This window comes from Bos javanicus, chromosome 12, assembly GCF_032452875.1.
Source record: "Bos javanicus breed banteng chromosome 12, ARS-OSU_banteng_1.0, whole genome shotgun sequence".
NCBI classification, from domain to species: Eukaryota; Metazoa; Chordata; class Mammalia; order Artiodactyla; family Bovidae; genus Bos; species Bos javanicus.
In genome coordinates this window covers 15,253,234-15,276,580 of record NC_083879.1, presented here as the reverse complement: position 1 = coordinate 15,276,580, position 23,347 = coordinate 15,253,234, and the positions used below count along the sequence as shown (strand labels likewise).

The 23,347-nt window shown below is 42.1% G+C and overlaps 1 protein-coding gene across 1 annotated transcript in view; it reads left to right on the top strand.

Moving 5' to 3' along the window:
* NUFIP1 (nuclear FMR1 interacting protein 1) overlaps positions 1–23,347 on the top strand; it is a 37,462-nt gene that overhangs the window by 6,867 nt on the left and 7,248 nt on the right. Inside the window, exons 6-7 of the mRNA XM_061434539.1 lie at positions 11,635–11,727; positions 18,247–18,440. Of these exons, the coding sequence (XP_061290523.1) occupies positions 11,635–11,727; positions 18,247–18,440 (287 nt within the window). The remainder of the gene's footprint in view (positions 1–11,634; positions 11,728–18,246; positions 18,441–23,347) is intronic.

Sequence of the window (23,347 nt, the reverse complement as noted above, 5' to 3'; positions counted from 1 at the left end):
GTTACAGTCCGTGGGGTTGCAGAGAGTCGGACACGACTGAGCGACCAACACACTACACTACACAGAAAGCAACTAAAAAGTTAACTGTGTAAGCTGTTTACTCTCTCAAGTTTGGAGTTCACTTAAGACAACAGGGAAGGTCTGAAATGAGTCACTGATTTGCCATCTTTGGTTCTTTTATCTCTAGCAGTTGTTTAAATTAAATCACGTAAAACTGAGAAAGTTGTACCTATTATTAAACTTCTCCCCTGCCTGTAGCTGTATTACTCTCCCAAAATTCTCCACTCCACCTTCCTCCTCAGCGCATAAGAGGAAGGGCCTCATCTAGTCTGGAGGAGTGGCGTGTTCCTTGACAAAGGGAGGTTGAGCTGAACTTAGACCTAGTTGGAAAGAAATAAGGGGGGGGGTAGGGACTAGCGTTCAGACAGGTTGGCATGGGCATTGGTAAGAGACGATAGCAGCCTTTGAGAGATGGTAGTTGTAGGGACAGAGAGAAGGAGGTGGATAGAGAACACTTGGGAGATGAAGATAGGCACTGTTTGGCAATTGAATGATTGTGAGGTTGAGGAAAGAGGCTTGGAGGATACATCCAAGTTCCTGGGGTGAGGTGGTGCCTGTGACTGGGACAGGGACCCTGGAAGAGGATGGGGTGCGGGGGTGTTGCTCTGAGATATCACTGAGTGTGAGGACATTCCAAGACATCTATTTGAAGATGCTGTGTAGGCACTGTGACTCAGACCAGACTGGCTAGAGAGACGTTTGAAAATCACGAAGCCATGAATTCTGAAGACTTTAGGAACTAAGTTCCCAATCAGGTCCAGGTTCAATTCAACCTCGCTTTGTCAAGGAACATCCCACCCTTCCAGACTAGATGAGGGCCTCCTTCTTAAAGGCTGAAAAGGAGGGTGGAGTGGAGGACTGTGGGAGAGTCAAACAGCTACAGAGTAGAAATTGAAAAGTGGGTCCAGTTTTCTCAGTGTATATGAAAACTGGTTGGTTTTACTCTCTGTCAAGCTATCTTCCCTTTCTACTCCACCTACAGAGAGAGGGCAGATAGTCTGACAGAGAGTAAAGCCAAGCCTGCTGAGCAAGAGCCAGAGAAGTAGAAGAAAACTCAGAATGTGACCTGTCTTGAAAGCCAGGAGAGGGGAGGATTTCAAGATAGGAAATGTGGAGACAGTGCAGATTGTTGTGGAAAGGTCAAATAAAACAAGCCCCCAGAGTGACTGGTTTTGCAACCTGTAGGGCCGCCTTGACGCGGATCCAGACGATTGCTCCTTGGCCCTTCTTGGGGTTTCCCGCCATCTGTCTCTACAGCTTTCTGCAGCTCTCACACCCTTCCGCATGATTCTTAACAAGAGGGATTGCCATTGTCGTGGCCACTGGGGTTGTGGTTCCACCGGAAGTGTGTATACTTTGAATTCCACTGACTTTTTGAGACTCACAGTTTACCGTAGAGTTCATCCGGCATCTTTTTACCTTCCAGTTTCCAGGGTCCTTCATCTCCGTGCAGTTTCTGCCGCTTACTTTCACGGTCGCACCATGGATCTGATCTTCTGGACGTTCTGCCCCAGAAGTCCTAAAGTTGGGCTCGCTCCTCTTTGGGCCTGACTTCTGTTCTGTGCAGTTCTCTCCCTATCCCTTCTGCCTCTGTGAACAGCACCAGTCCTGGACGAGTTGAGACCTCTCATCTCTTACCCCTCTTCCATCTTGGCCTCCTGCCAAGTTGAAATCACTTCCACTCTTCTCAGCAGCTCAGCTCCCTCATTCTGTTGCCCTTCATCACACCCACCGGCAAAAATCTCAGCTCTGCCTCAGTTGCTCAGTGTTGTTGAAGAAAACCACACAGCTTAAGTGTGCTCTGCAGGTGAACATTCAGCAGTGTTATCACACTTAAGGAACTGACTTCACCAACAAGGTTAGTTTATTCTCTTTGCATTTGCTGTTTTTTTCCATGCAAAATTAGATGCTAACATGCATGTATTTCTTAGTTATATAGGTGACTACGTAGAATAAAATTTAAAAATAAATTTGTTAACCTGATTTTATTTTAGCCAACTCAAATGCCAGTGAAAACAGAATGCCTTGGAACTGACAGAGTAGTATAAGGTGGGCTTCATACGTCTTATCTTTTCTGATTACTGCACATTGCTTGCTTATATGAACTCTCTGTCCCAGCCAAACTTTTTTTTTCCTTTTATCATATCCCAAACAGGTTCTTTGAACTTTCAGCTTCAGTTTTGATCATGCTGCTGCTTCTAGAAATATCTTACCTTTTCCAGCTTGAAGTTCTGCTCACTGCTTTAGTCCAGCTGAAATCCTGCCAGCCTAAATTTGGGCAAATATTTTTCCTCATCTGTTTAGAGTAATATCTTGCCCTTCTTTGAATATGGTATCCCCTCTGCTTATTTGGTGTAGATGCCCCTTATTCTGGTCCTGTTGATGAACTATTTGCTTCAGATCAGATCAGATCAGTCGCTCAGTCGTGTCCGACTCTTTGCGACCCCATGAATCGCAGCACGCCAGGCTTCCCTGTCCATCACCAACTCCCGGAGTTCACTCAGACTCACGTCCATCGAGTCAGTGATGCCATCCAGCCATCTCATCCTCTGTTGTCCCCTTCTCCTCCTGCCCCCAATCCCTCCCAGCATCAGAGTCTTTCTAGTGAGTCAACTCTTCGCATGAGGTGGCCCAAGTACTGGAGTTTCAGCTTTAGCATCATTCCTTCCAAAGAAATCCCAGGGCTGATCTCCTTCAGAATGGACTGGTTGGATCTCCTTGCAGTCCAAGGAACTCTCAAGAGTCTTCTCCAACACCACAGTTCAAAAGCATCAATTCTTCGGCACTCAGCCTTCTTCACAGTCCAACTCTCACATCCATACATGACCACAGGAAAAACCATAGCCTGACTAGATGGACCTTTGTTGGCAAAGTAATGTCTCTGCTTTTGAATATGCTATCTAGATTGGTCATAACTTTCCTTCCAAGGAGTAAGCGTCTTTTAATTTCATGGCTGCAATCACCATCTGCAGTGAGTTTGGAACCCAGAAAAATAAAGTCTGACACTGTTTCCACTGTTTCCCCATCTATTTCCCATGAAGTGATGGGACCGGACGCCATGATCTTTGTTTTCTGAAAGTTGAGCTTTAAGCCAACTTTTTCACTCTCCACTTTCACTTTCATCAAGAGGCTTTTGAGTTCCTCTTCACTTTCTGCCATAAGGGTGGTGTCATCTGCATATCTGAGGTTATTGATATTTCTCCCGGCAATCTTGATTCCAGCTTGTGTTTCTTCCAGTCCAGCGTTTCTCATGATGTACTCTGCATAGAAGTTAAATAAGCAGGGTGACAATATACAGCCTTGACGTACTCCTTTTCTTATTTGGAACCAGTCTGTTGTTCCATGTCCAGTTCTAACTGTTGCTTCCTGACCTGCATATAGGTTTCTCAAGAGGCAGGTCAGGTGGTCTGGTATTCCCATCTCTTTCAGAATTTCCCACAGTTTATTGTGATCCACACAGTCAAAGGCTTTGGCATAGTCAATAAAGCAGAAATAGATGTTTTTCTGGAACTCTCTTGCTTTTTCGATGATCCAGAGGATGTTGGCAATTTGATCTCTGGTTCCTCTGCCTTTTCTAAAACCAGCTTGAACATCAGGAAGTTCACAGTTCACATATTGCTGAAGCCTGGCTTGGAGAATTTTGAGCATTACTTGACTAGCGTGTGAGATGAGTGCAATTGTGTGGTAGTTTGAGCATTCTTTGGCATTGCCTTTCTTTGGGATTGGAATGAAAACTGACCTTTTGCAGTTCTGTGGCCACTGCTGAGTTTTCCAAATCTGCTGGCACATTGAGTGCAGCACTTTCACAGCATCATCTTTCAGGATTTGAAATAGCTCAACTGGAATTCCATCACCTCCACTAGCTTTGTTCGTAGTGATGCTTTCTAAGGCCCACTTGACTTTACATTCCAGGATGTCTGGCTCTAGGTCAGTGATCACAGCATCGTGATTATCTTGGTCATGAAGATCTTTTTTGTACAGTTCTTCTGTGTATTCTTGCCATCTCTTCTTAATATCTTCTGCTTCTGTTAGGTCCATACCATTTCTGTCCTTTATCGAGCTCATCTTTGCATGAAATGTTCCTTTGGTATCTCTGATTTTCTTGAAGAGATCCCTAGTCTTTCCCATTCTGTTGTTTTCCTCTATTTCTTTGCATTGATCGCTGAAGAAGGCTTTCTTATCTCTTCTTGCTATTCTTTGGAACTCTGCATTCAGATGTTTATATCCTTCCTTTTCTCCTTTGCTTTTCGCTTCTCTCCTTTTCACAGATATTTGTAAGCCCTCTCCAGACAGCCATTTTGCTTTTTTGCATTTCTTTTCTATGGGAATGGTCTTGATCCCTGTCTCCTGTACAGTGTCACAAACCTCAGTCCATAGTTCATCAGGCACTCTGTCTATCAGATCTAGGCCCTTAAATCTATTTCTCACTCCCACTGTATAATCATAAGGGATTTGATTTAGGTCATACCTGAATGGTCTAGTGGTTTTCCCTACTTTCTTCAATTTAAGTCTGAATTTGGCAATAAGGAGTTCATGATCTGAGCCACAGTCAGCTCCTGGTCTTGTTTTTGCTGACTGTATAGAGCTTGTCCATCTTTGGCTGCATAGAATATACTCAATCTGATTTCGGTGTTGACCATCTGGTGATGTCCGTGTATAGAGTCTTCTCTTGTGTTGTTGGAAGAGGGTGTTTGTTATGACCAGTGCATTTTCTTGGCAAAACTTTATCAGTCTTTGCCCTGCTTCATTCCTATTCCAAGGCCAAATTTGCCTGTTACTCCAGGTGTTTCTTGACTTCCTACTTTTGCATTCCAGTCCCCTATAATGAAAAGGACATCTTTTTTGGGTGTTAGTTCTAAAAGGTTTTATAGGTCTTTATAGAACCGCTCAACTTCAGCTTCTTCAGTGTTACTGGTTGGGGCATAGACTTGGATTACTGTGATATTGAATGGTTTGCTTTGGAAACGAACAGAGATCATTCTGTCGTTTTTGAGATTGCATCCAAGTACTGCATTTCGGACTCTTCTGTTGACCATGATGGCCACTCCATTTCTTCTGAGGGATTCCTGCCCACAGTAGTAGATATAATGGTCATCTGAGTTAAATTCACCCATTCCAGTCCATTTCAGTTTGCTGATTCCTAGAATGTCGAGATTCACTCTTGCCATCTCTTGTTTGACCACTTCCAATTTGCCTTGATTCATGGACCTGACATTCCAGGTTCCTATGAAATATTGCTGTTTATAGCATCGAACCTTGATTCTATCACCAGTCACATCCACAGCTGGGTATTGTTTTTGCTTTGGCTCCATCCCTTCATTCTTTCTGGAGTCATTTCTCCACTGATCTCCAGTAGCATATTGGGCACCTACTGACCTGGGGAGTTCATCTTTCAGTATCCTATCATTTTGCCTTTTCATACTGTTCATGGGGTTCTCAAGGCAAGAATACTGAAGTGGTTTGCCATTCCCTTCTCCAGTGGACCACATTCTGTCAAATCTCTCCACCATGACCCGCCTATCTTGGGTTGCCCCATGGGCATGGCTTAGTTTCATTGAGTTAGCCAAGGCTGTGGTCCTAGTGTGATTAGATTGACTAGTTTTCTGTGAGTATGGTTTCAGTGTGTTTGCCCTCTGATGCCCTCTTGCAACACCTACCGTCTTATTTGGGTTTCTCTTACCTTGGGCGTGGGGTGTCTCTTCAGGGCTGCTCCAGCAAAGCACAGCCATTGCTCCTTACCTTGGACGAGGGGTATCTCCTCACCGCCGCCCTTCCTGACCTTCAGTGTGGGATAGCTCCTCTAAGCCCTCCTGCACCCGGGCAGCCACAGGTCTGGGTAACTCCTCTTGTCGAAGCCCCTGGCCTCGGGCGTGGGTTGCTCCTCCCGGCCACCGCCTCTGGCCTCGGGCGTGGGGGCGTTGGGTAGCTCCTCCCGGCCACCGCCCCTGACCTCAGACCCGGGGTTGTTCCTCTCGGCTGTTCCTGCGTCGTTGCAGTCTGGCACTCTCGGCTGCTGCTCCTGACCTCGGACGTGGGGTAACTCCTCTTGGCCACCGCCCTTCGGGCATGGGGTCCTCCCAGCTTCTGCCCCTGACCTCGGACGTGGGGTGGCTCCTCTAGGCTTACGAGTCTTTAAAAAAAAATTACAATCTTTAGAAATGTTAATACCCACACTTTATGTGACTGTTTATATCCCTTGGTGGCATAGATACAAGGGATGGTTATAGATGTTAATGCTGGGAAAGATTGTAAGGCAGAAGGAGAAAAGGGCAGCAGAGGATGAGATGGTTAGGTAGCATTATCGACTCGGTGGACGTGAATCTTAGCAAATTCTGGGAGATAGTCAAGGCCTGGAAAGAAGCTGATGTGCTGCTAAGAGTTGGACAGGACTTAGCAACTGAACAATAAGAACATAAATGTTGATATATGTAAATGAGATTTGAAAATATTTTTATTGTGGCTGTAATTCTGTTTTGATACTTCAGAGTAAGTGGTTGGAGAAGTTGTACCGAGATTCATATTTATAATTTATGTTATAAATTGTATATCATTGTTAAGGAAACTGGGCAGTGTTGATCTGATTAGTAATGCTAATTGGAATTAATATAATTAGTGGTACTTAAGCCACTGTGGTTTTGAACAGTAAATCCTCATCTCACAGGACAAGTTGTCACTGAGACAAACCAGACTGATGTGTGTTTGGATGCGTTCCTTTCTGCAGTAGCTCCTCATGTGAAGCTGAGCTCTGCCACCTGTGGTTTTTGTGCAGCAAGTGCTTTAGAGGAAAAAATTCACTGGCTCGAGAAACTTACGGAATAGTAACACGTGAACTAGCTTAGGTAGTGTATGCTTATATAAAGTCCCTGGTGGAAGACCAGTTTGGTTTGCTAATATAATCAAGAAATCTCAGCCGCCTTTGAATTTATGTTAATATACATTATAGCTTTGAGTAACTTCCTGACAAGAGTTTAGTTTGAAATTAGAGGTAAATCTTCAGTATTTGGGGCTTCCCAAGAAAACTAAGATCATGGCATCCGGTCCCATCACTTCATGGCAAATAGATAGGGAAACAGTGGAAACAGTGGCTGACTTTATTTTCTGGGGCTCCAAAATCACTGCCGATGGTGATTGCAGCCATGAAATTAAATGACACTTACTCCTTGAAAGGAAAGTTATGACCAACCTAGACAGCATATTAAAAAGCAGAGACATTACTTTGTCAACAAAAGTCTGTCTAGTCAAGGCTGTGGTTATTCCAGTGGTCATGTATGGATGTGAGAGTTGGACTATAAACAAAGCTGAGCGCCAAAGAATTGATGCTTTTGAACTGTGGTGTTGGAGAAGACTCTTGAGAGTCCGTTGGACTGCAAGGAGATCCAACCAGTCCATCCTAAAGGATATCAGTCCTGGGTGTTCATTGGAAGGACTGATGTTGAAGCTGAAACTCCAATACTTTGGCCACCTGATGCGAAGAGCTGACTCTTTTGAATAAAGCCCCTGATGCTGGGAAAGATTGAGGGCGGGAGGAGAAAGGGACGACAGAGGATGAGATGGTTGGATGGCCTCACTGACTCAATGGACGTGAGTTTGAGTGAACTCTGGGAGTTGGTGCTGGACAGGGAGGCCTGGTGTGCTGTGGTTCATGGGGTCGCAAAGAGTTGGACACGACTGAGCAACTGAACTGAAGTGGTGCTGGTGGTAAAGAGTCCACCTGCCAATGCAGGAGACGTGAGAGAGACAGGTTTGATCCCTGGGTCAGAAAGATCCCCTGGAGGAGAGCATGGCAACCCACTCTAGTATTCTTGCCTGGAGAATCCCATGGACAAAGGAGCCTGGTGGGTTGTAGTCCATAGAGTTGCAAAGAGTTGGACACAACTGAGGTGACTTAGCACAGCATAGCATTCAATATTAGAAAAGGCAAAGATTGTTTTATATATGACCAAAGTTACTGAAAACAGGAGTAGACTCTTGCCTTTAAGATCCTCACTCTAGTAGGAGACGTAAGAAGGTCTATAAATGGCCAGGAGACCACAGGCACCAGAAGTCTTCATTTTTGTCACGTGGGGCTAACACGTCAGTCAAGGGATACCTGGTGTCTTTGGAAGGCAGAGCAATCAGATCGTTTTGTAAGACTTTTTGTAAGAGGGGGTCATGCCACCCCTCTCCCCACCCCAATATGTTTTAAGGTGTTATTTATTCTTTTTAAATGTGTAGTTCTGACCAACATACGGAGTTCTGTTCAATTAAAAACCTTAAGGCTTTCCACTAATAATCTGCAAAAAAAGAAATCACAGCCAAAAAAACTCAAAGTGATTCTTTCTTCATTCCCGTCTTCTGGGGGTACAAACGCTGTATGATTTGGCATTAGGGAAAATTGAGTGAGAGAGGTTCATTTCCCAAATCTGGCTTTTCAAGACTGAAACCCACTTCACAGCAGATGGGGTGTCCACTAGGTGGAGTAGTTCTGTGTTATTTATTTGAAGCAGTTAACTGGCTCTGAGGAAACGCTTAACAGTTGCGCCCCCAGTTCTTGCAGAATTCCAGCAGCGGGGGTGTGCTCCTGAAGAATGCTACATCTTTTTGAAGTTTGAAAAGACTTTGAAATAAAAATGTAGTCTGGTTGAAGCAGCTGTGGTTCAGTGAGAGTCCAGAGGGATTTTGTTTTTCTAGAAAACAGGCTTAAGGGAAAAGCCAGTGAGTGGGTGGAGGTTTGAGAAGGAAAGGGTAAGGTGTAACCAGAATGAGAGGTGTGAAGATAATGATTGGTTCCCTGTTGCCCATTTATTGACTCTGGGGCTTAAGAGCTGTCACTGGAGGCTTGTGGCTTAGGCAAAGGGAAGGCAAAGAGGAGTTAAGAAGTGAAAGAAAGAAAAAAAGTGTTGTAGTTTCAGGGTCAGTTCCTTTTGGGGTGTTGGGGAAAGATGGAAGTAGGGAGAAAAGTGATAAAAATAGAGAAACCAACTGTGAAAATATCACTTCTCACAGTCTTTATAGCTTCATAACATCCATTCTTTACCGGGAGATATTGAACTAAGCTTTATCATGAAGTAACTGTACAGTCAGTGTAAGACCGTTCGTGATATTTTTTCCAACAGTTTGCTGTGTGTTTGTGTACTTTAGAAACCTGAGCTGTGTCTGTGTCCAAGATCAGACTTTTCCTTAATCTTGTATCTCAGTAGTATGTTGCTGGAAGGAGCTTCCTGATGATCGTATATATAACTAGGTCTTATGTTCCTAGATTCCCGTTTTGGGGAAAAATTTGCTTTCTAGTACCCTTGTTTTCTGTAGTTTTTAGTCTCTTCTGTACAGAAGAGTGGCATAATTTTGGGGAAGAAAGTTTTATTTAAGCACTGAAAAACAGAATCTTAAAACTTTGGGAGGGTTAGAAACAGCCACTACCTTTAGGGAAGTGATAACTTTAATCAGCCAGAAAGAAAAAGTGAGCTGTTATAAAAGACTTCCAGCAAAGGCATTGCCACAACATTCTTGATGTCTCATTTATGGGGTTCTTTCTTGTATCTCACCTAAAATCCATTTGCTGTAACAAATTCTGTATATTCCTTATCACTGAGAAGCGCTTCACACCATCTGCTTGCTTATTCGCGCAGCACTGTAGGGCCAAGTCCTTGGGTTTAGCGTATAGCCCGAGATGTTAAGTCAGGGTTGGTCTGCAGTACTCAGAAGAGAAATGTTATGGAAATACAAGCAGTAAGAATAAGTGAATTTCAGAGATGTGAGAAGTGTTGAGCAGCTGTGCGTTACATGTGTAGACACTGTGGGGCCTGTGAAAGTCATCACCTTTTCCCTCATCATCGCTCCTTGTGTGGAGTTTGTCTTCAGATGGCGAACAGCTGTCGGCCGTCTTCTCTGTAAGATTGCGGTGTTTTTGTCACTTCTCCTCCTTTTAAAGGCTGCAAGTTGTTCCAGTTCCTTTCATCTTTCTTTGGAGGTTTTTATTTTTCATCCTGTTAATCATCTGTGAGTCCCTTCTGAATCCCTTCCAAGTTTGATTTTTCCTCAACATTCCTTTTCAGTTCAGCAGTACAAAGCTGGCTGTATCTCCCTGAGAGTTTCTGATCACTTTTGAGTGTCGTGAGAGGAGGACTTCACACTCATACCTGCGCTGGAGTCCTTTATTTGCTTTTTAAAAGTGGAGTCATGCGGTGCTGACTGGCTGTCAGATTTTTATCTCCTGTGACCTTGGTCTTTTCCTCTTATGTTTATTTATAGCTTGTACATTAATCATGTTTTATTTATGAAGTTTATTTTTCTTGGCTGGTAGATTGCTTTGTCCTGTCCTCGCTGAAATCCATTGCTTTTTTTTTCTAATTACTTCACCGCTTACTCAATGTCATTTCCATTCTTATCCTCCAATGTGCCCAGCCCATGAGCTTCATGTTGTCTGAGCTGTGCACGTCAGTGATGCAGATGTTGTAAAAAGAAGGGTGGAAACAGAGTCCTCGAAATAATGGCAGAACACGGTGTGTTGATGTTTCTCAGAATTCATTCTGATGAGCAGCCAGGCCGAGTGGTAGGAGAGCTGTCTGTGTTCACCCTCCTAGGAGCTGTTCCTCTCGCCACCAAGGTTTGGTGCCTCCATTTCCACACAGCTGTGCCAAGGAACAAAGAAAGCTTTGTCGGAGCAATTCATCTTGCACGCTGCTGTCAGATTTAATCTCACTCACTGCCTTGTTCATCTCTCTCCCTGTTCATAACTTTCAGTGGCTCCCCATCACCCCTGAATTAAAAATAGGCTTTCTAGTCTGGCATTCAAGGCACATTTGGGCCCCAGCCTCCCTTTCTGGTCTGATTGCCTGTTTCATCCAAAATGAACCACTTGCCACTCCCTGGATATCTCTCTCACTTTGAAACCTTGGTTTGTGTGCATTGTCTGCTCTGCTTGGAGCACTGACACTCTCCCATTGGATTTGTGTCTGTTGACACCATTTAAGACCAGTGTCTTTCGTGTTCCTTTCTTTGTGGATTTCTTCATCTAGATAATGATCTTTCCTCCCCACCCTCCAATCTTTATGCTCCCAAGGGGGTGCTTATTTTATTTTGTACCTTGTTATAGTTGTTCTTTAGAAATAACCATGCTTTTCTTGTCCTTCCTGGTAGACTGTTCATTTTTTGAGAAGTGTCTCTTCCGTATCTTGGTAACTTTGCATATACCTACTAATTGTGTTTGCGTAAGTACATGTCTAAGAAAATACATTTTTTTCTTACGGTATTTATGGATATGTGCCAAATATGTGAATTATATCCATTTCAGCACATTATATATTTGACTGGCATTCTGTTGTAAGTTCCTTACCTGGTAGCAGATGGACTGGCCACTGGTCTACATCACTGTAGACCTACTATTTTTTACCCTTGAAAAAATCTAGAGTAGCATTGTTGTAGTCTACTTTTGTTACCCTTAAAAATATCTAGAAGGAATTACAAATTTATATTAATTTACTGTGTTAGTCATTTTTACTTAAACCAAAACTGTTAAATGCAGCAATTGCTTGACTACATAATTAAAACTGTACTCTAAAAGCCCTTTTATAATGGATTCTTATTGTTTTCTAGAAACTACCCAACTCTAGCCAATATTGAAAGGAAGAAAAAGTTAAAACTTGAAAAGGAAAAGAGAGGAGCAGTGTTGACGACGACACAGTATGGGTAAGTTCCTGAAAATTGCTTGCACTCTCAATGCTCATTTTAAATGAATGTACATTCTTACAAATAATAAAAAGAGGACACACCCAAATCCTAAAACCTCTATATTTTCAATTCTGAAATTTTTGCTTTTGTAACTTTTTTGCTGAATTTTTAAAATTATAATTTAAAATAATATACCTATACTCGTAGGTATCAGTTCAGTTCAGTTGCTCAGTCATGTCTGAGTCTTTGCAATCCCATGAATTACAGCACACCAGGCCTCCCTGTCCATCACCAACTCCTAGAGTTCACCCAAACTCATGTCCATTGAGTCGGTGATGCCATCCAGCCATCTCATCCTCTGTCGTCCCCTTCTCCTCCTGCCCCCAATCCCTCCCAGCATCAGAGTCTTTTCCAATGAGTCAGCTCTTCACATGAGATGGCCAAAGTACTGGAGTTTCAGCTTTAGCATCATTCCTTCCAAAAAACACCCAGGACTGATGATCTCCTTTAGAATGGACTGGTTGGATGTCCTTGCAGTCCATGGGACTCTCAAGAGTCTTCTCCAACACCACAGTTCAAAAGCATCAATTCTTCGGCACTCAGCTTTCTTCACAGTCCAACTTTCACATCCATACATGACCACTGGAAAAACCATAGCCTTGACTAGACGGACCTTTGTTGGCAAAGTAATGTCTCTGCTTTTGAATATGCTATCTAGGTTGATCATAACTTTCCTTCCAAGGAGTAAGCGTCTTTTAATTTCATGGCTGCAATCACCATCTGCAGTGAGTTTGGAGCCCAAAAAAATAAAGTCTGACACTGTTTTCACTGTTTCCCCATCTATTCCCCATGAAGTGATGGGACCAGATGCCATGATCTTAATTTTCTGAATGTTGAGCTTTAAGCCAACTTTTTCACTTTCCTCTTTCACTTTCATCAAGAGGCTTTTGAGTTCCTCTTCACTTTCTGCCATAAGGGTGGTGTCATCTGCATATCTGAGGTTATTGATATTTCTCCTGGCAATCTTGATTCCAGCTTGCACTTCTTCCAGCCCAGTGTTTCTCATGATGTACTCGGCATATAAGTTAAATAAGCTAGGTGACAATATACAGCCTTGACGTACTCCTTTTCTTATTTGGAACCAGTCTGTCGTTCCATGTCCAGTTCTAACTGTTGCTTCCTGACCTGCATATAGGTTTCTCAAGAGGCAGGTCAGGTGGTCTGGTATTCCCATCTCTTGAAGAATTTTCCGCAGTTTATTGTGATCCACACAGTCAAAGGCTTTGGCATAGTCAATAAAGCAGAAATAGATGTTTTTCTGGAACTCTCTTGCTTTTGCATGATCCAGCAGATGTTGGCAATTTGATCTCTGGTTCCTCTGCCTTTTCTAAAACCAGCTTGAACATCAGGAAGTTCACAGTTCACATATTGCTGAAGCCGGGCTTGGAGAATTTTGAGCATTACTTTACTAGCGTGCGAGATGAGTGCAATTGTTCAGTAGTTTGAGCATTCTTTGGCATTGCCTTTTCTTTGGGATTGGAATGAAAACTGACCTTTTCCAGTCCTGTGGCCACTGCTGAGTTTTCCAAATTTGCTGGCATATTGAGTGCAGCACTTTCACAGCATCATCTTTCAGGATTTGGAATAGCTCAACTAGAATTCCATCACCTCCACTAGCTTTGTTTGTAGTGATGCTTTCTAAGGCCCACTTGACTTCACATTCCAGGATGTCTGGCTCTAGGTGAGTGATCACACCATCATGATTATCTGGGTCATGAAGATCTTTTTTGTACAGTTCTTCTGTGTATTCTTGCCACCTCTTCTTAATATCTTCTGCTTCTGTTAGGTCCATACCATTTCTGTCCTTTATCGAGCCCATCTTTGCATGAAATGTTCCCTTGGTTTCTTTAATTTTCTTGAAGAGATCTCTAGTCTTTCCCATTCTGTTATTTTCCTCTATTTCTTTGCATTGATTGCTGAAGAAGGCTTTCTTATCTTTCCTTGATATTCTTTGGAACTCTGCATTCAGATGCTTATATCTTTCCTTTTCTCCTTTGCTTTTCACTTCTCTTCTTTTCACAGCTATTTGTAAGGCCTCCCCAGACAGCCATTTTGCTTTTTTGCATTTCTTTTCCATGGGGATGGTCTTGATCCCTGTCTCCTGTACAATGTCACGAACCTCAGTCCATAGTTCATCAGGCACTCTGTCTATCAGATCTAGGCCCTTAAATCTATTTCTCACTCCCACTGTATAATAGTAAGGGATTTGATTTAGGTCATACCTGAATGGTCTAGTGGTTTTCCCTACTTTCTTCAATTTAAGTCTGAATTTGGCAATAAGGAGTTCATGATCTGAGCCACAGTCAGCTCCCAGTCTTGTTTTTGCTTCTCCATCTTTGGCTGCATAGAATATAATCAGTCTGATTTCGGTGTTGACCATCTGGTGATGTCCATGTATAGAGTCTTCTCTTGTGTTGTTGGAAGAGGGTGTTGGCTATGACCAGTGCGTTCTCTTGGCAAAACTCTATTAGCCTTTGCCCTGCTTCATTCCATATTCCAAGGCCAAATTTGCCTGTTACTCCAGGTGTTCCTTGACTTCCTACTTTTGCAATCTAGTCCCCTGTAATGAAAAGGACATCTTTTTTGGGTGTTAGTTCTAAAAGGTCTTGTAGGTCTTCATAGAACCGTTCAACTTCAGCTTCTTCAGCGTTACTGGTTGGGGCATAGACTTGGATTACTGTGATATTGAATGGTTTGCTTTGGAAACGAACAGAGATCATTCTGTCGTTTTTGAGATTGCATCCAAGTACTGCATTTTGGACTCCTGTTGACCATGATGGCTACTCCATTTCTTTTAAGGGATTCCTGCCCGCAGTAGTAGATATAATGATCATCTGAGTTAAATTCACCCATTGCAGTCCATTTTAGTTCGCTGATTCCTAGAATGTCAATGTTCACTCTTGCCATCTCCTGTTTGACCACTTCCAATTTGCCTTGATTCATGGACCTAACATTCCAGGTTCTTTGGAAGGAATGATGCTAAAGCTGAAACTCCAGTACTTTGGCCACCTCATGCGAAGAATTGACTCATTGGAAAAGACTCTGATGCTGGGAGGGATTGGGGGCAGGAGGAGAAGGGGACGACAGAGGATGAGATGGCTGGATGGCATCACTGACTCGATGGACATGAGTCTGAGTGAACTCCGGGAGTTGGTGATGGACAGGGAGGCCTGGTGTGCTGCGATTCATGGGGTCGCAAAGAGTTGGACACGACTGAGCGACTGATCTGATCTGATCCGATGCATAGTATAGTATGAGTATAATAATACTCTATACTCATGTGGTTTTCAGAATGATTTATATTAACAGGTGTTTTCTGTCTTTGTACCCTAGCTGAGCAGTTCTCTTTCCCAGAGGCAACGCATTTTATCTTTCTAGAGATATCTTATTTGTATACAGCACATAGATAATAGTCTTTTTTATTCTTTTCCTTTTTCGATATGGTCCTCCATCTTGCTTTTTTTAGCCAAATGATAAATAGTCCTGTATTAATATATAAACAAGACTCCTCATTCTCTGAGGGTGTGTAGGAAGTGTAGGAATATCCCCACAAGGTTGTCTTTTTTTTTCCCTTTAAACCAGTTCTCTATTGACAGACATTCGTTTTCAATCTTTTACTAATAAAAAGTTGCCCTTATTGCTCTGTACATATATTTTACACGTGCAGATATTTCTGAGGGTGGGTTCCTAGAGGTGGATTTGCTGAGTCAAAGACATGTATTCATAATATTGATAGCTAACTGCCAAATATCTGTCATAGAAGCTATCCCAGTTTACTCTCCCAGTAGCAGTGTATGAGACGTCCCATTTCCCCAGTACCTCACCTTCATAGAACTTTTCACATTTTGTTTTGTATTGTGTACAACTCGATGAATTTCTCCATGCATACATACCTACATACCCGTGTAACTTCCACATAAATTAATAATATATAGAATATATTTACCTCACAGAGCTTTTCTCTCTTAGGCCTTCCCACCTAGTTTTATGCCTCCTCACAAAGGTAACCTCTTTTGATTTCTGTCATCATAGATTTATTTTACCTGTTCTTGGAAACTTGTATGAAAGTGAAAGTGGAATTCGCTCAGTTGTGTCCAACTCTTTGCGACCCCCTTGGAATTCTCCAGGCCAGAATACTGGAGTGGGTAACCTTTCTTCTCCAGGGGATCTTCCCAACCCAGAGATTGAACCCAGGCCTCCCACACTGCAGGCGGATTCTTTAGCAGTTGAGCCACAGGGAAGTGGAACCCTGTAGTATATCTTCTTTGGTGTAGTTTCTATGGCTGAACGTTATTTTGTGCTATTCATCCATATTGTTGTATACAGCTGTAAATCCATTCTTAATCCATTCTGCTGTATAGAACTCAGTTGTGAGAATATATCTGGGTTGGCCAAAAAGTTAATTCTGGTTTTCCTGTAAGATGGTACGGAAAAAAACGGAACAAACTTTTGGCCATGCCAATATATTCATTCTGCTATTGGACGCTTGGGTGGTTTCCACTTTGGGCTGTTATGAGTAAAGCTGCTATGAACATTCTTTTAAGTGTCTTTTGTGGACATAAGTACTTGCTTACTGTGTGTTTAGTTATGATAGACACAAGCAGTTTTCTGAAATGGTTGTCCTGATTTATATGCCTACTGACTCTGCATCTAATTTCTCTGTGTCCTGTTCAATATGGGGTGTTGTTACACGTTATACCTTTTCCTCATGTCATGCCATTTCCCTCATGACTAATGATGTTGGGCATCTTTTTATATGCTTATTGGTCATTTTGATAATTCTCTTGTGAAGTGCCAGTTCAAGTCTTTGACTGTTTTTTAATAGAGTTGCTTTTCTTGATTTGTAGGCGTTACTTACTTAGATACAAGTCATTTTTTGTATAGAGTATAGGTGGTGCAGATACAGTCTTGCAACTTGTGGTTTGCCTTTTTGCTCTTAATAGGTGTCTTGTTTTTTGTTTTTTCCTCTCATATGTTAGTCTCAATAGCACACGTATCTGGGGTCAGTTGGGGGATATCTGCTGATCTTGACAGAGTCACAGCCAGGGGTTGGTTAGCTGATGGCTAGGGTGCCTGTGTAGTTAACCATTTCTCGTAGCCTTCATTCTTGAGTGTAGATCATCTTTCTATCTGATACTATTTTTCTCTTGCCTAAAAGACTTCCTTTAACATTTCTTATAGTGAGGGTGTGCTGAAGATGACTTCTTTCAGCTTTATGTGTCTGAAGAGATCTTTATTTTACCTTCTTATTTGAAAGATAATTTTGCTAGATATGCAGTTAGAGGTTAATGGTGTTTTTGATATTTGCAGTACTTTAAAGATGTTGCCCCACTGTTTTCTTAGTGGCATGGTTTCCAAGAGAAATCTGCTGTTACCATTACCTTGTTCATCTGTGTAAATACCTTTTATCTCTGGTTGCTTTTAAGATTTTCTTTTCATCACTACCTTTAAGTTTATTATTATATGCCTTAGTATTATTTTCTTACCTTGTATTATTGTCCATTGAGAGTATATGTAGTGAACCTTTTCTCAAAAGATCTTTTTTCTTTTTCCTGTGCATAGTTTACATAAGCATGTGCTCACATAATTATTTGTTTTCCTCTTAAGTGTAGTAATTAAGGTGGTTTGAGAGGGCACTTGATTTGAGCTAGCTGTGAAATTGTGCTTGGTCTATGATCTTTAAAGTTTATCCCCCTGTAACATGAAGAGAATAATACTTGAGTTGGCCAAAATGTTTGTTTGGGTTTTTCCGTAAGATGTTATGGAAAAACCAGAACCTTTTTGCCACCCCAATACCTGTCTAATCTATTTCAAGGAGTTATCATGAAGCTCAAACAAGAAACAAGGTAGCGTGTTTATAAAATTGTCAGAAACTTCAAGGCTCCTTAAAATTAAGTAGATAAGAGTTTACACACTTTGTAAAGTCTGAGGAATATTTTGTGTGCTAAGTCGCTTCAGTCTTTCCAGCTCTTTGCAGCCCTGTGGACTGTAGCCTGCCGGGCTCCTCTGTCCATGGGATTCTCCAGACAAGAATACTGGAGTGGGTTGCCGTGCCCTCCTCCAGGGGACCTTCCCGACCCAGGGCTGGAACCCACACCCGCACTGGCAGGCGGGTTCTTTACTGCTAGGGCCACCTGGGAAGCCCCAAGGAACATTTTATCTTATGTGTAATAGGAGTGAAAGAACGCTGCCAATTAAACTCACTTGCTGTTGATTGTACAACAGAGCCCAATTTAGAGGGATTAAATTATGGGAAGGAAACGTGCAATTTGGAATTGATAAAGTATGATGTATTGTGTATGCTCAGTTAACGCTCTGCCTTTGGAAGTCATTGAGTGTATTTTTTTCTGATCTCTTTAGTGCGTGACAAGTGATTGATCTGACAGCTAAGTTTCTTTTGCATTCAGTGATCTTTTTCAAATTTTTCTTGAAAGGTCAGTGCCTTTTATATTAAGAATTTCATTTTTCTTACTGCAGCAAGATGAAGGGGATGACCAGACATTCGCAGATGGCGAAAATCCAAAGTCCTGGCAAACATCACAAATGGAAAAATGGCCATGCTGAGCAGAGAACAGCTGCTGGGTCAGGGCATCACTTGGGTGATTTGAAGCCTGAAAGTCCACTTGAGGCAAATTCAGACCCCCTGGGTGTTTTGGTAAACACTGATTCTGGTAAGCTAAATAGGAAAACACCGTGTTTTTAAGAGTATAGACAATGATGCGGAAGTTGATTCTTCACATCCTTGTGCATGGAAAGTTTAATGGCAAAAATGTAAAAAAGTAGAATGATGCTTTTGTTCCTAATGGGAGTGTCTTATTTAAAACCTCACTTTAAGAAACTTTTTATGAATCTTGGAAATGAATGCATGAAGCAGGCAGAATGTGGGAGAAAGATTATATTTATTGGGTAATTTGCATAGTATCATATAATCTTGGAAATATCTTAAGACTGTTTTGAATGTATTGATGCTGTGAATTCAAATTTACACCATTAGATGAATTTTCCCACCTAGAAAGCAGTAATTCCAAGGGAAGCCAGTATTTATGCTGCTCAGCATGAACTTGGTCTCTTTGGGTAAATAACATTAATTCAGTATATTAAATAATACTGTTCTTCCTCACAGCATAGAATATATTTATATGTTTATTATTTATTCTTGAGTTCCCTCTAGAATTTAGGAGATATGTTTACTTTTGCTTACAAGTTGAAAAATTAAAGGACAGAAATGTTGCTGTCACAGAAAGATATCATTCAGCCTCTAAGGCTTCATTTCTCTTCTGCAAAATGAAAACATCAGTGTAAATATTTTACCATCTTTCCTTCTAGTAACAAGGTGTGAGGCTTTATCTAGTTGCTAGTGCTGCTTCTTCTGCAAAGGCGTGTTACCAGTGAGTGGACTGATGAGTGATTGTGGTAGGTTTGCCAGCAGGCCCTGCTCAGCTTGGGGGAAGGTGGCTTCTGCGATAATCACACAGCAGATTATTGAACGTAAATGATGGGAAGAAATGGGCGGGGACGTGGCAACTGCTTCACTGACTAAATCAGGATGGAAAAAGATCTTGGCATAAAGAGATGTTGGGCTAAGAATGACAAGATAAAATTCAGTAGGAATAGTAATAATAAATGTTTTAACACCAACTAAGGAGAAGGCAATGGCACCCCACTCCAGTACTCTTGCCTGGAAAATCCCATGGATGGAGGAGCCTCGTAGGCTGCAGTCCATGGGGTCACTAAGAGTCGGACACGACTGAGCGACTTCACTTTCATTTTTCACTTTTCACTTTCATGCATTGGAGAAGGAAATGGCAACCCACTCCAGTGTTCTTGCCTGGAGAATCCCAGGGACGGCAGAGCCCGGTGGGCTGCTGTCTATGGTGTTGCACAGAGTCGGACATGACTGAAGCGACTTAGCAGCAGCAGCAGCAGCAGCACTTATTAAGTAAGGTACTTAACTGTGCTCTAAGTGCTTTGTGTATAGTAGCTCTTTGCTTCATAACAACCTTTCACGTACATGCAGTTGCTGCTTCCATTTTTGAACCGAGGCACTTAGAGTCGTGTACCTTCGTCACGCCGCTAGTTCGTGACAGAGTCAGAGTTAGGGGTCTTACTCCTAGTATACGGCACTACCTCCAAATGTGAAGTCTGAATCTGGCCCCAAAAAGCAAATCCGTGTTGTATGGGTCTAGGAGAGTTGAGATGTGAAAGAAAAAGCATCTTCTTATCCTTGCTGATAGCGAGGAAAAGGCAGAAGGCATTTGGGGCCAGGGCTCAGTTTACTCTTGGGTACTGATTTTTTTTTTCCTTCAAAAAGTGTTGGAGAGTGCCCACATAGTTATTCAGGCTTACAGCTTGTGACCTTGATGATGAAATACAATCTGTGCCTAAATAGAAACTTCCACGTCATTAAAATACTTGAAACACAAATACGAAGATTACTGTTATAAACGTTAACTAACTTGAAAATTACATAATTCTTTGCTTTATGCAACTTTCTAAATGAACATTTGAAGGGTTCTGTAATGTTGAATAGTCTTTGCCTTCGTATTGTTAGCTCTGGTTGGGCAATTCTGTTTTCCCATTTTTTAAAGAAGTGTTTCAGTGTGTGCTAGTCTGGTGAAGCACTAACGGAAAGATGACCGTTTTACACGTGCCTGTATTTAAGCCTGTATCTAGATCTTCGAGAGACACTTTAGACCTGAGAGACAGTAGTTAAATGCCTTTCCTCCTAATAATAGAAAGCATTCAGTCAGGTTCCTAGGAGCAGTTGAGTGAGAGATATCAAGTCATTTTGTTGTGGCTTAATGGTGAAACCCTTACTTTTGTGAAGGTCAGAGAGGAACATGTAAGGCATGAATACAAAAATCCTAAGAGTAAGCTATAAACTTGTGATGTTCCTTGAGGAAATCAGAATACCAACAATCAAATTATGGTTGCTGGATTTTATAGGAAAGGTTCCATTAAACTCCTGTTATCCTTTACTTGGGATTTCTTCTGGACTTTCACGCTTTACAAATCTAAGTTTCCAAGCACTGGTCTTTCAACTGTCCACTCCCAAGTATAGCTCCAGGGAACCACGTGTGCCCTTGTTTCACATACCCTAAGCATTCTCAGCGTCTCAACTCTCCAGTTATCAGTTTTCCCTTGTTTAGAGAAGCTTCGTTTCACATGAGCCAGAGTCACATGTGGTGTGTCCCCAGAACATAACTGAAGGTAATGAAATGGGAAAAGAGCTGTTCATTTGTGTGAGCTCCTAGCTCTTGCCCTTAGGAAGGCAGTTAGCAATAGTGAGCTGTAGGGCACTCCTAGTGCTGAGTACACCAGCCACCCAGGCTGTGGTTTTAACATCTGTCTAAAATTCTTTGCTATTCCTTATTCCAAGAGATAGAGCCTCATTTCCTTCCCCTTGAATGTGGGCTGGACTTAGTGACTTGTTTCTAGAAATAGAGTGAGAAAAGAGAAGAATAGTAACTTTATGGTGGGGACCCCCAAGTGGTCACGGCTGACGTCACCAGTAATGAGTCGGGTTGATGTGTACCCCCTGATACATGACGAGAAGGACACTACCTAGAATCCATAACCTCAATCTAATCATCAGAAAACATCAGACCCACCTACGGGATATTCTGCAGTAATTGACCAGTAGTCTTTAAAAACAGTCAAGTTCGTGAAACGCAAGGAAATACTGAAGAATTGTCACGGATTGGAAGAGGACACAGATCAAGGAGTCCAGAGACTGAACGTGATGTGCTATGGTGGATTGACTCCTAGAACAGAAAAAGGACAGTAGTGGAAAAACGGGTGAAATTACAGCACAGTCTGTGGTTCAGGTGGTAGTACTATCCCAGCGTTCATTTGTTAGCTGTGGTAGATGCACTGTGGTTATGTAAGATGTTAATATTAGGGGAAGCTGGGGTTTATGGAAAATCTTGGCACTAGCTTTGCACGCCTGTGTAAATCTAAAATGGATTTAAAATACAAAGTCTAGAGAAAAAGGAAGGCAGGAAGAAGGGTTGATATGTAGGCCAATTAAAGCTGTGCAGTCCACTTCTTGAATTGGGGGGAAATACTTGCCTCCAGGTTTCATTTTCCTGTGTTTTCTTTATAATTCATTTTCTGATTATAAAAATGATGCAAAAAATGGGGGGAAAAAAGGAAAAGCATAAGATAAAAAGCAGTATACTTCCTTAACTTATGGAGACAGCCACTGCTCACATTTTATATCCCTCAGTATTTTTCTTAGATACATATATGTGATTTTTTTAAGAAAAATAGAATCATTTTATTGAAAAAAAGAAATAGTCTCTGAATGCAGATGAAGCCAGGTTTCTGTTTTGGCCCCACCTTGGCACAGTTCTGTCATTCTGTTCTAGTTACCTGTTTTGAACTTGTCCTTATTTAACTCATTCATGCAACAGTTTGTTCTTCAAATATTTGTTGAGCATTTATGTACTGTTCTAGGCTTGGAGGATATAGTATACTGAACAAAGCCAAACCCCTTCTCTCCTGTACCTTATGTTCTTTTGGGGGAAGCTACAGTAAATAAATATGGGTTGATATGGGTTGATATCCTTCATGAGGACGAGTAACGCCAAGGGAAAGGACTGAGAATGGCAGCTGGAGAAAGGAGTGTGCTATTTAGTATAATTAGCGAAGGCATCTCTGATAAGGGGATACTAAGAATTCTGAGTGAAATTAGGAGCTGAGACTTGAGAGTTTTCCAAGCAGAGAAAGCAACAATGGCAAACACCCCATGGGGAGAGCATGCTTTGTGTACTTGGGGAACAACAGGGTTGGAGTGGAGTAAGGCAGGAAGAAGGTGGTGAAGGATCAGCTCAAATAGGGTCTTGTCTAAGTCAGGAAAGGACTTGGGACTTTACTCTGAGGTTGAGCAGAGAGGTGATGTGATGTGTTAAAGTGGCGAATGGACTGCAGAGGCGGGCAGATCATATCAGGCTGTTCTTTTAGTAGGATGCTAGAACTGTCTGGGTAAGAAATGTTGACTTGGATTGCGGTTGTAGGAGTGAAGTAATCTGTGTGATTCTGGATATATGTTCAAAACAGAGCTGACAGTATTTGTTGCTGGATTGGATATGGTATGTGAGAAAGTGAAGAGTCAGGGTGATTGCTAGGTTTTGCTGTAACCATTGAAAAGAGCTGGCATTTACTGAGATGGAGGCCAACTGGTAGGCATGTTTGGAGGAGAAATCAAGTGTTTTTTGTTTTGTTTTGGGGCATGCTAACCTTTGAGATGCCTATTTGATATCTAAGTAGAGATGTTGAACAGTTAGTTTATTCTGGGCTTTAGGGGAAAACTGAAGGTATACAGTTGTGATTTATTGGCCTCCAAATAGTACTTTAAGATTTGAGATAAAGTGAAATCATAAGAGGAGAAAGAGGCACAGAGGGAAAGCTTGCTGAGGATTGGACCCAGGGACAACTCAAGAATTTTGAAGTTGGTCAATGAAGAGAATTTAGTAGGGAGACTAAATTCTGGGAAAGGAGAGCCAAGTGAAAGGGTTCTGGAAGTCACATGAAGGTCTCCCGTTGACCTTGAACAATTTCAGGGGTTAGGAGCGCC